The sequence below is a fragment of the Struthio camelus genome, chromosome 11 (genome assembly GCF_040807025.1).
Source record: "Struthio camelus isolate bStrCam1 chromosome 11, bStrCam1.hap1, whole genome shotgun sequence".
NCBI lineage: Eukaryota > Metazoa > Chordata > Aves > Struthioniformes > Struthionidae > Struthio > Struthio camelus.
In genome coordinates this window covers 24,812,025-24,824,754 of record NC_090952.1, presented here as the reverse complement: position 1 = coordinate 24,824,754, position 12,730 = coordinate 24,812,025, and the positions used below count along the sequence as shown (strand labels likewise).

The 12,730-nt window shown below is 49.6% G+C and overlaps 1 protein-coding gene across 3 annotated transcripts; it reads left to right on the top strand.

Annotated features, from left to right (window-relative positions):
- The first annotated feature begins 7,080 nt into the window (after positions 1-7,080).
- AGTR2 (angiotensin II receptor type 2) lies at positions 7,081-11,252 on the top strand. 3 transcript variants are annotated; one of them, XM_068957382.1, is made up of 2 exons: positions 7,081-7,415; positions 9,036-11,252. In XM_068957382.1, exon 2 carries the CDS (start codon positions 9,063-9,065, stop codon positions 10,221-10,223), a length of 1,161 nt encoding a protein of 386 aa, XP_068813483.1. In that variant the 5' UTR covers positions 7,081-7,415; positions 9,036-9,062; the 3' UTR covers positions 10,224-11,252. The 3 variants fall into 3 exon arrangements, with proteins under 3 accessions (XP_068813483.1, XP_068813481.1, XP_068813482.1); XM_068957380.1 differs by having other exon boundaries at positions 7,081-7,424; positions 9,031-11,252; XM_068957381.1 differs by having other exon boundaries at positions 7,081-7,424; positions 8,984-11,252.
- The last annotated feature ends 1,478 nt before the right edge of the window (positions 11,253-12,730 follow it).

Genomic DNA, 12,730 nt, shown 5'->3' with positions numbered 1-12,730 from the left:
GATTATTTTGCTTACGACATCAGGAGAACTAGACCTGGGCCTTGCAGCTCGTGTATTAGTAGGGTAGCTGTTGATACAGTTACTGCTCTTGCTTTTTTTTCTCCCCTCAATAACTTATTATCTCCCCTCTCTTTTCTATGTCAGAGTTCTCTAGTTTTTGATATGTTTGATGCACCTTCTCCCAGACCTCACCCCGTGCCTTCAGATGCATTTCCTTGCTCTTAATTTTTGACCTCCCTCAGCTTTTTCTTTTGATGTTTTCCAAATTTGGACTTCCTCTCTTCCTAGTGCATCTTAACATGATTCTGCACTAATCCACCAGCTCTGCACAGACAGTGGCTGAAAAAACAAAGTGTCCTGTGCCCAAAGGTAAGTATGAATTGGGCAAGCTTACTTGCAAATCCATTGTTTTCTCTGCAAAAGTAGCTTAGGCTTTCTCATGCCATTAGATCGCTGTACTGGCTTCAACTAGTTTTGTTTTCCTCTTCATTTTTTCAAGCAATGTCCCCCCAAAGAACAACTTCTCCCTGGAAGCTTGGCTGGGACTGTGGCGTTGTGTAATGGGGGTCAGCTTCCAGCTGTAAACATCATTTATTTAGCTAGATAGGCTTTGCAGTGAGGAAACTCGGGGACAAACTCTGCTCTTCACCCTGAAAGTGGTGGTACCGTGGCCTCGGCAGGAAGCATCTCCAGTGAGCTGGGTACTGGTGGCTTTTGCCCTGGAGGAGGGTGGTAACGTGCACTGCTGGGTCACTGGCCAGCTGCTGGTGTTCGGGGCCATGCCAGAGGTTTGGGTGGGTGATCCCCATGGTCTCTGCTCCCGCCTCGGATGGGAAGGTTGCCCTGAGGATGTGGTGTTTCTCACGGCTGGTATCTCCTCAGCTTCCAGCTGTGGCAGAATTGTGGACACCCAGCACTCTCCAGCGTTGCCCACGTTTCCCGGCAGAGCAGCCAGGTCTCTGCTGGTCCCCACATGGACGAGCAAGCCGTTCTGTGTCCCCAGCCAGGAACAGTCTGTCTCTTCTAGCTAAACTTGGTAGCTTAGGCTGAAGAAAACAGATTGCTTGCTCTGCTGCCATTTTTATTTGACATGTGCTTTATTTATGGTCATAATTCCAGCAGCGTTGCCATGTTTCAGCCCTTTTTTAAGCCCAGCCTGTCACTGATTCTGCTTGTTTGCATTTGATTTCACATTGGAGATTTTCAGAGACCAAAAGTATGCAGTTCTCAGAACTTGTTGTTGCCAGATATTGCTCAACTGGACTAAAACATAGTAGCGTAACATGAATGCGCAGCTGCACAATGTCTCCTTGGTTCAGTGTGTCCTGTAGGCCCAAGAGCCTGGAAGTATCAAAATGACCAGATTGTTATGGCGTGTTATGGGCTTGGCAAGTCCAGCTGTTCCCTGTCATGATCCTATGATACGCAAGGGGTGACAGTAGCCTTGCCAGGATTTTTGGCTGTACCGGTTCCCCAGGGCACGCTCACTGAAGGCAGGTCTGGTTGCAGTTGCCATTGGATCGAAGCAACACAGCCATGGGGGTCTGTGCTCCAGGCAGCGTGGACAGGTCGGGACTGCCTTCATCCTCCTCCTCCTCAGCTGAGCCCAGGATGTCACTGTGCTCCCTCCCAATCTGCACAAGCACAATGGTGTTGGGGCACCAAAAGAGCCTGCAAGAGCCCCTCGCTGCTTTCTGCTCTCCTTGCCCGATTTGCAGTGCAGACAGTTTGCAAGATGCCACCTCTCCATCCTTTCCTCCTGCCAGCCCTGGATGGGTACACTGCGCGCCTCTGCTCAGCATGGCATGGCTGTGCTGTCGCGTGCCCTTATGAAACGCTGCGGAGAAACAAGACCTGTGCTGGGGCTGAATGCTGGTCCAAGATAATCATGCAAATCCCATGCATGTTGCAGGGTGCCTGGTGCTCCTTTGCAAGTGGTCTGGCACTGCCTTTCCAGCCACTTCTCCCCAGTTTGCAGCTGTGTGAACGGCAGTGCTGCGGGCAGCTGCAGCCGGTGTTGCCAATGCACCACGCGCTGCAGCGACCAGGTATAAAGATCAGGTCCTTCAGATGAAGATCCATGTGGTTCTTCTCTCTAGACACTTTTTTAATAAGTACTTTCCCACTATGGTCCACTCTGTTTCTGGCCGTTCAGCCCCAGGGCTGTATTCTCCACGCTCAGCTCTTTGCACTCCACGTGCAAGGATTTTGTTTGTTGTACTCCATCTGCTAGTAGCTTTTTTCCAGAGTACATTAGAGTATGTTTTTCAGAGTACACTGTGTTTTGGCTCTGGTGGCTCACCCTTCTGGCTTGAATGGAAAGGCTGAAGCCCTACATTTCTCTGTTAAAATACACGCACTCATTGCATGACCATGGTTGCATTTTGCCTTTTCCTCAGGCAGTGATTTGCCTGCTGTCTGGGATTTATAGCCCAGCACACCCACTTCAGAGATTGTTTGGAGCTGATGCCAAGGGCCCTGCTTAGTACTGTAGATTGTAAGGAGCTGTATTTTCTTTCCAGGGTTGAGGTTTGATGCAAGCAGCCCATGCATCTGCTTTGGGAGGCTTGTCTTGCTGTCCCCATGCTGAGACCCTGATGCTAGCTGCTCCCTGGAGCTAGGTTTTTGAGGGCTCTTCACCCATAGCACACTCTTCATTCCCAGACAGACAGATGTCTTTGAGATACCTGTCCTGAGGTTTCCTTTGGTGGTGTTTGGTAGGACAGAGCTATGGGCAGCCTGTCCTCCTTTTCTGTGCTGTGCCTAGCTTCTCCTTTCTGAGACTATGCAGGGGAGAACGTGGACTTTGCTCCTCCACCACTGCATTGGGCGTTTTCTTTCCCCTATGCCAAATTGTTCCCTGTATCTCTTGTAGGATTATAGCAAGCTACTGCTCATGTTATTCCCATTATAACGATATTCGTACAAATACTCGCAATAATGCTGTGATATCATTGCTGTTTGTAACACTGTTGTCTTGCTAGTCTAATGCCTTAAAGCAACAAGGTTTGTTTTCTCTAAGCTCTCTGGGTGAACGTAGGGTGAACAGGACTGCTTAATAGCACTTTGAACTGCAAGGAGGATGAAATAAGCTGGAATAGTCAAGTATCAGGAATATTCTGGCTTTTCCCAAAGCTTATCTAGCTGATGAGCTACCCTTTCCATGTGTATGTCAGCGTGTCTGGTACATAAGCGAAACTCCTGACAAAAGCACTTAAAAAGTGGGAAATGATGCTTACAATGCGAATAGTTCAAAACAGTAAAGGAGGGAAGACTCTCTATTTAGAGGATCTCTGGAAAGGTATTGCTGTGCTCTAGCCTGCACTGTGCGGCTCTGAAACTGTCCTTGGAGTCCTGGCTCCTGAAAAAGCACTTTGCAACCCTAACAAGAAAAGCAGTGGGAAGCATGATCCCACATCCTTCAGACACCGTGCTATTTACATGTGCATTAATACCAGTAAAGCGGAAATTAGACAGGCGGGAGCTCTCGACCACGGGCTGCGGGCATCTGTCTCGCCTTCTGCTGCTTGTCGCAGCAAGAGGTCAGGGAGGAGAAAACTAACTGTGATAAGAAAGTGTTCTTTATGAAAGCTGAACGTGGTTCCCACTCGGCCCTTGGGTGTCAAAACTAGGTTTCGAACGCCGAAAACGCTGTGCTTCGGCCCCCAGCAGCTTCAGTGGAGGTCAGCAACGTGCCCGGCCTGGGAAAAGCCCTGGGAAAAGACCCAGCCCTGCATGCGGCTGGTGTCGGAGGTGCCGGGCGCGCTGGAGCGCTCTCCCGGGGCCGGGCCAGCGGGGCCGGAGCGGTCGCACAGCCCAGCCTGTAATAGCAGCGGGCGCGCAGCACTTCCAAAGTCACTTATGCACTTGTTTTCTTTACTACTTTTAGTAAGTTGTAAAGGCCAATTATTTGAACAAACAATATTGTGGTGGATAACCACGGTCTTGGCACTGTTATCAGCTGGACAAAAACAACTCGTAAAATAAATGCCTTGGAAACCTCTCCTCGGTGCTGCATGCAAGGGGGGGCGTCCCTCTTCCCCCGGTCTGCCTCCGCCACGCTCTGCACCCTGGCGTGCTGCTATTGCTGGGAAACCAATGGTTCCTCCAGACCTGCTTCCAGCTGAAATCATGGCTCCAGGAAAGAAGACAAAGTACTGACCAATGTCTCTTTTTTCTTTTCTTTTTTTGATGCTAATACTTCTGTGTCCTGGCTGAAACACTCAGTTGGCCGAGAGAGACCCATCGGCAAACCTGACCATGCTGCAGAGGTCTGCGAGACGGTGTGAAGACCCCAGTACGCCGAGGCAAGGACTGCAGACGGCGGGTGCAAGCGGGACTCACCGCCTTGGGCATCGGTTCTTCAGTGGGACCCGCTCTCCTCGCTGTGGCCACCGCAGGGATGCGAGAGAGCACTCTTCCTTCCTTCCGCAGGGGTGCTCTGGGGCTCTGCCAGGGGGAGGTGAATAATCTGACCTTACTTGTACAGCTGGATATTTAATCCCTTAAAAAACAAAAACAAAAAAAAAAAACAAAAGCCAAAACCTTAAACAAACAGAAACGGGAAGGAGGAATCCGTATACAAGCTGATGGAGTGCTGGGGAAGCCCCACTGCAGGCGGGCTCCTTTCGGGGTGTTTGCAAAAAGTCTGTTGTTCGGTGCAGCGCAAACGCGCCGTGCGGTGCAATGCAAATACGCCGTTCGCCCCCCGAGACAGCGTGCGGGGCCGAATCTCCGTCACCTGCTGCCCGGCTGCCGAGCGGGTTTTCCTTCCGAGTCAGAGTATCCCGCTGTCAATCCGTGCCGAAGGGCTGGGAGCCGAACTGCCCTGCATCGGGGCGTACGTCCTGGGGAGCACGGTTATATGAGATTTTTCCCTCTTGCTTTCTCAAAAGGAAACGAATCAAGCCCATGAAAGCTCTCCGCAGCTGGACCCCACACTGCATTGGGAATTTGGCAGGCTGGTGAGGTTTAGCCTCCAGAGCCCGGTCTGACAAAGCGCGAGAGCGGTTTGAACCGCTGCCTCTTTGGAATATTCCATCCCGGGCAGCAGCGTTTCCCTGTGAAAAGCAAGACCTAGGAACTTACATGTATCCAGCTGTTTTAAAAAGATTATGCACGTGACTGGAAGTTGCTATCTGAATGTTGCATGTGTGTTTTTTTCTTTTTTTAAAATACTTCTAAGGAACTCTTCAGATATGTGGGCGGGAGGGTAGAAGGTCAAGTCTGAGTGCTGCAAGTGAGCGTGCAGCAAGAAATACTTTTGAACGGTGATTTTTTTTTTTTTTTAGTATAAAAAGACATGCATAAAGTCCTTCCCTAAATACATGCCCCACGAAGCAGCAGCTCCTCACTATTTAACACCAACTGGGTCTTTTTGCAGTGAAAACTCCCCGCTTTGGTAATTTTCCAAGCAGAGGAACAGTAAAACGCCTGAGGTCTCTGCCTCTGTGTGTATCTGCTCTGTGCTGAGTGCTGATGCAGCAAATCCACGGTGGATTTTGGAGCCCAGCCCTGGAAGTGGGACGAACGTGTCCCGTGCGCGCCGGGGCATCAGCGCAGCGGCAGGGCGGCGTGGCACGAGGAGGGCTCGTGCGCACACGGCTTGGGCGTCCGTGCTGGGCAGTGCAGACTTGTCTTCTGTTTCCCAGCCGTTTCCTGTTCATCCTGCAACATGCAGATGAAAATAGGAGGGGGAAAATATTTGCATGTGGCTAACCAGAGCTTTGCAGTGAGAACGTGGGATGAGACAGGGAGTCGGACGTGCTGGGCCCTGCCGGGAGCAGGCTGAGGTGAGATGCTGTTGTCCCCGCTGCACCGGGCCCGTCTCTCTCCTCCCAGGAGACACGGAGCCAGCCGGAGGTTTTGAGCAGTTCTTGAGGCACTGCTAGAACAGAGTAGATACAGCAAGTATCTGTGAAGATCTAAAGTACAACTGGAAGGGAAAACTTGAAATCTAAACAACAACTTGAGCTTGTTATTATTGCAAAATAAACATTCTCATGTTATTGACTTTCCCCTGCTTACAGAGTGCACCGGACGTTTGATGAAGGATGGAGCAGTATCCTTCACCAGCCGTTTGCGTGCGAAACCAGCAGCAAGACCTCCTAACTGAGGGTGGCTCACTGCACCCGTTAACAAAAAATTGAAGGATGTGGGTCAGGGCGAGAGCTGCCACCTCGGGTCGCTCACTCAGCTGCGCGGAGAGCCCGCAGCCCTCCGGACCGGAGGGCACGCTGTGGGTCCAGGGGGTGCTGGCCGGCAAAAGATGCATTTCTTCCCCTTTGCAGGAGGATGTGCGACTTCTGCACTTACTCACTGTTCAGTGCTCCTGCCGACCTGTTTGGTGCACGTTTGGGCTGGACGACGGACGGAGCATTTGTAGCACGTCTGTAGCGTGCACGTGGTTTCTCGCTGGGCCAAAAGCTGGACCGTTCTCCACGGCCTGCTCAAGCCTGGAAGATGCAGGAGAAAGGCTATTTTCCCTGTATCAGCTCCCTCTTGGGTTACCCTGGTGTAAGCAGAGCTTGCTGGTTACAGAGCACCGAAGCAAGGGCAGGCACCGGGGCTTCTCGCAGCGGCAGTGGTGGCACAGCCCTGCCGTGGGGCTGTGCTGGCTGTCGAAGAAGGAGATGAGCTTCGGCCCGGCCGCGGCTGGCGAGGGACATCGAGCCCGCAGCACCTGCCCCGTGGGGCACGGAGGAGCCGTGCCCGTGGGCACACTCGTGGCTGCTTTCTGCTTGGCGAGGGCGGCCGGCGCTGCACAGACATCCCCGGCAGATGGGCTGGTGCTGCGGGGAGACCAGGCTCGGGATATCAAGGCAAAACTTTTAGGGCTGACGGATGTTTATTTTGCACCAGCGGTTGCTCTGCAGCAGCCCCTGGGGCCAGGAGGCAGCTCCGTCTGCGAGCGCTGCGAAGCTCCTGCGCTCTCCTCCTCTGCGTGCTCGCGTTGCAGTCGGTCTCTCTATAATAACCTTTTCCGCTCTCAAGCGGGCTAGCAAACACCAGGACTCCCTAAAGCGCATGGAAATCCCCCTACCCGCCGAGTTTCCCTGCATCGTGCGTGCCTATGCGTTTGTGCAGAGAAACCCGCACTGATGTTTGTGTGAATTTCCTTTTTCTTCCTTTCTTTCTTTTCTTTTTTTTTCTTTTTTGGCTGGCTTGTTCCTCTCTCCTGATTTACTGCCTGTGCTCACGTGGCCTGGGAAAGGGGGGCTCTCAAACTGCTTTGCTTCCAAAAGGAAAAGACGCTGGCAGGCATTCATATTTCAGCCCTCAAGTTATGTAGGTTAAAGTCTCCCAGTGGGAAAGTGGAGCGTTTAAGAGAGCAGAGAGCTGGGGGTGATGCTCGCTAGGAGGAAAGCAGAAGAAAGGAGTGCATAGTTCCAGAGCTCCAGCCAGAGGAAGGTGAGGTTTTAAAGGTACGTTTTCTATCTGCTGTTAGAGCGTAATTTGATTTGCTTTGTGATAAAATGACTCCTTGTGTCTTAGAGCGGGAATGAGACTTGGAGTCATTCCTTAGAAGCAGACCTGAAGCTACCGAGTTGTTTCTGCGCAGAGGGGCGAGCATGTTCTCCAGAATATAGCAAAAATTAAATATGGCATGGTCCCTCTACTGCAAGTCAGTCAAATACATAAGGCTTTGCAACTACTCCTGAAACTTCAGCTTCTGTGGTTAAAGTGAGGGGTTCAAGACATAAGCGTTAAGGGAGAAAGGGGGCTCCTGACCCTCCCTTGAACGCCTTTCCCTCTCCCCAGCTAACACCCTTGCTCAGGCTTGAGATCCGTCTGGTTATAGCCCAGGGGGTTGTGATCCAGTGCATGGGACTTGAAACACAGGCAGAAATATGCACTACTGTTCTCCTCTTGAATTTCCAGCACGTTGAGACAACATAATTAAAATTCAATTTTGTCAGACTGTTCAAAGCTGCGTGATGCATATTTTGCACTGAGAAAATGATAAGTGATTGTACACTAAGCTATTAATTACTTAACTTTGTTGTCTTTACTTGGTCAAAATTCCTGTTACTGCAGAGCCCCCTGAGAATCCTTAAATGCCTGACTGTTTCCGTAAGGACTTTATTAAAAAGGAATTGTCTTTCTATTATGTGCAATAAACTATTTGGATATGCCGTCTTTTTTTATTGGCTATAAAGTCTTGAAGTTTGAAAAAAGCGCTGCTCAGAGTGCAGATTCAAGAGACTGGGAACAAAGGCTGTCCAAGGACCTTCTTACTGGTGCCGTTTTGTAGCTACATTTTCCCATATCAAAGCGCAGTCCTGATCTTTCTAAATGGATGACAAATACTACTGTTAAATCCAGCGCCTGCAAGGACTAGGTACTCGAGTGCTTATTGCTTGTATCTACATTGAAAAAAATTATTTTACTCTTCTGACTAAAAGCCATTAAGGGGGCAGGCGATGCAGGATTGCTTGGAGAAGGACTCTGTCAGGGTGTGATATTTTGCAAAGGCCCTTCAGAGTCACTGTATCCAGCCTCATGAATTAGAAAAGTCAAAGCTTGCCTTCCTAATAGCCATATTAAAAGGCTGTGTTGATGCCTGTGAAGTGCCGGGAGCTCTGTGGGTGTGAGGTACTTGATCCCTGCTGGCAAGCGCTGCCATTCTGCTTTATTTTAACGGCATCGAGTGCTGGAAATAGGATGAGAAAGCTGAGAAAAAAGATCGCAAGGAGCCTAAGTGTTTTCTGTGGTCTCAAAAGTCCCTTGAAGAATCTGCGCTTCCTGAATCAATAATCTTTCTGCTCTGCTGCCGCAGAAATTACTGTCTAATCCTAGATAAAACCCAGCCGCTCGCTTCTCTGCCAGGCTAATTAAAACATGCCTTGACCTCCCTAATGCTAATCATGTCCTGTCAGTAGGATGGAGGAAAGAAGTCCTGCATGGTTGCCTGATGTCTCAGTTCTCAGCTTACTGGCATCATTTTAAATGATTTTATTGTATTGTGCTTGTGTGATTCCAGACCGAAGATGTCTGCAGAGTGTGTCTAATGTGGTTTATGATCTGCAGGTGAGCGACGTGATGGAAAGGTGCTGCTACACATGAATTTCCAAGAGAACATTTTTTTTTCCACCAGTGCCAACATGCAGAGCAACTACTCCCTGGTCATCACCACCCGAGACACTCTGCAGCTCCTCTACGCAGCGCTGACCAACACATCGGCTGCCCTGCGCGCACCACCTCCCTGCCCGCTTGTCTCTTCTGGCTACCAATTTTCATTAATTCCGGTGCTCTTCTCCGTGGTTTTTGTTCTAGGGCTGGTTGGCAACAGTGTGGTGGTGGTGGTGCTCTGTTGTCAGCGTGGTCCCCGAACAGTTGCTAATATCTACATTTTCAACCTGGCCGTGGCAGATTTGCTGTGCCTCCTTACCCTCCCCTTCTGGGCTACCTATTATGCACATGAATACAACTGGCTTTTTGGGTCTCTCATGTGCAAAATCTCCAGCTCGATCCTGTGCCTGAACATGTTTGCAAGTACGTTTTTCATTACGTGCATGAGTTTGGACCGGTACCATGCTATTGTCCACCCTATTCGCTCTCAAAGGAGAACTCTGCAGCAGGCATATGTGGTAGCAACGGTTGTGTGGAGCCTGGCCTGTTTTTCCTCCCTCCCGACTTTCTATTTCCGTGACACACACTATGTTAAAAGCTTGGGGGTAAACGCTTGCATTATGGCCTTTCCTCATGACAATTACGCAAAATGGTCTGTGGGAACAGCCTTCCTGAAAAATATGCTTGGTTTCTTCATCCCCTTCACCGTGATCACCATGTGCTACATCTGGATCAGGAGGCACTTGCTAAAAACACAGGAGTTTGGGAAAAACAAGCAGAAAAGGGACAAAGTCCTAAAGCTGGTGGCTGCCGTTGTTGTGGCCTTCTTGATTTGCTGGCTCCCGTTCCACATTTTAACGTTTTTGGATGCCCTGGCTTACATGAACATCATTGACGACTGTGCCGCGATAGGCGTCATCGACACAGGACTGCCCTTTGGCATCTGCCTGGCATTTGCCAACAGCTGCATCAACCCTTTACTGTACTGCTTTATCGGGAACCAGTTCCAGGAGAAGCTCCATCGCTTGTTCAAACGCCGGGTTTATCAGTTCAACAGCCATCAAGAGAGCTCCTCTCTGCGAAAAGGGAGCTGCTTCAGAGATGCCGAGACCCTGGGGGGCAGCGAAGGGGGACCTGAGCCCACGCAGTAGGCGCTGGGCACGGCGGGGCTGCGCCGGTGCAGCGGGCTGCCCTGCGATGACGACGCTCTTCTGTCCTCTTCTTTCCATTTTGCGTCCGCTCATCCACCAGCCGTTTGGAGGAGAACCTATTTTCATCATACATGGGGATTTACTCTTCCTTTCCACAATGAGCACCAAAGTTTTACATAAAGGGAAGTTGCTGGCAAATAAATATATCAGTGGCATTTTAAATATCAGCTTGTGCGTGGCTGAGGTTGTGCGAGTGTTTAATGTAGCACAGAAAGACAAAGCATACCGAGAGAGCATCGCACCATAGCTACCAGTACCTAAGCTCTCAGTATTACACCCTAACTAAGCTGATTTTCCCAAAAGAGAGTCACACTATAGAATATGTAACTAAAGCAGTGCAGATGCTTCTGTACCTATCTGTAAGTAAATATTTTGACCTATATTTTATATATGTATTTTATATATATAAATATATATATTTATATACACACACACACACACGCGCACACACACACATTTTTGAAATTATAGAGCTAGAGAAATCATGCATTAAATACCTACAGACATAATAGCAAATCAGACATACATCCCGCTTGCTTTGGCCTGGGAAGATGGAGACATAGGCACACAAACTGTTGGAGGCAGGAGAGTACTGTTGGGGGAAAGTACTACTATGTGCTTTCTGTGATTTGATAGCTTTCCCTTAGCAGGAAGCAGGTTCCTGGGCTAGGTGGTCCTTTGCTCTGAGCCAGCGTGGTCCCTTTTGACAGTAACGCTCTGGGAATGAAGCACGTGCAGATGTCCAACAGCCTTAAGGGAAAGGACTTGGTGATTGTCGAGACCTTTTGCATTTTGGATGTCCGTTACTGCTGCAATATTGTGGTCCTGTTACAGAAAGCTCAAGTGACTGTGCTGACACCTAGAAGCGAAACCATAGGCCAGTTCCTAAGACACATCCGGATCTTAATATTTAAGTTTACTTGTTTGTAAATAAAAGAAAAAAGTATAGTTATTTGGCAAATAAGCATTCTATTTTGAGGTTATTTTGATGTTTTGAATTTTTATTTTGCTAGAGCTGGTCCTAAATAGCATTTTGGACCCTTCAGAAAGGATCTGTGTGAAGCTTTTCAGGTTTGATAGGCTGAAAGAGGGACCTGTTAACACCTTGCTTGGCTCCAAGCAGGCTGTCTCCAGGCTGGGGCACGCAGGGCAACCAAAAGATCGTTGCCTTCAGGGGAGTCTCCCCAGCGTGATACTCTTGAACCTTTCCTGAAGGCTCCTGGGTCCGCAGGTCAGAAATTACACACTGCCTGGCGGGTATCCAGGTGCCTGACCTCCCGAGACACCCCGACGCTGGCCAGCGCCTGGGAGCCCCAGGAACCTGGTGCCTCTGTTCACTGCAAGGTGGTGGCAAAGTCCTTTGCTTACTTCCACGAAAATGGGATTTGGCAAGGCATGCTCTGCTTTTGCTGATATTTGCCAGTGTTGGAGTGATGCAGGATGAAAAATTTGCGCAGAACGGGGCAGAACGGGAACTTGACCACGAGTAACCCGCAGCCCCGGGGCAGTCTGGAAAGCGGGTGCGTCGCTGGAGAGACGCTTGTCCCAGAAAGCAGAAGAGGCGCCAACACATCCCCCGTGGAATGTTTTTGTTGAAAATGCTCCGGCGGGCGCTAATAGTGTCTGCGGCGTCAGATATTTCTGGAAATGCAAACTGTTAATTGCTTAGCAATGAGCATAACAACGCAGTCAGGCTGCAGCAAAACAAATAATCTTATTAAGAAAATTACCAGGTATTCAAAGTGGCAGGGTGAGAGAACTAATAAGAGGTTGCTGAGCCTTTGTACCTTTGCTGCAATACTGATTAGGGCAGTAATGAGCACAATTGTGCCATTAACTGCATTAATTGATATCTTTGTAGGCTGAAAACAGTAGCTGCATTACGTGCACGGCATTACCTGACCCCTGTGCTGCCTGTGCTTCAGCTGTATCCACTCTGCGCATAAGCACAGATGGCATGTTTTCTCTAGGTCAGGCCAGACTTGCTCACAAAGAACATTTTTTTTTAAACAAGTATCATGCCTTCTCCCTGATGTGCAAACCTGTGCAGATAGGGAGATATCGCTGGAATGTGATACGCAGCTCCAATTGCATTTGCATCTCTAAGAGGCCAAAGAAAATTGGTGACTTTTTGGATGAGAGAGTAGCAATGTGGGATCTTCCTGTGCGCCTGCGGGAGGGCAGAGATTACCCACCACCTCCCAGGGGCTGAGGCAGCTGCGCCCACTGCTGTCCTCTTAGAAACAAGGAAACAAAAAACATATTAAATGGGAGGTAAAACCGAGAGGGGGGGAAATTCCTTCCTCAAAAATGCAATTTCAGAAGAAGTCCATCCTGAAGGTCACGTTCTGCAAGAGTGGCAAACCAAGTGACCCTGCGAGCTCAGCAGTGTGACATTTCTTTTTGCTAAATCTGGCTAGTGCCTCTGACAGGTTGTGAATTTGAGT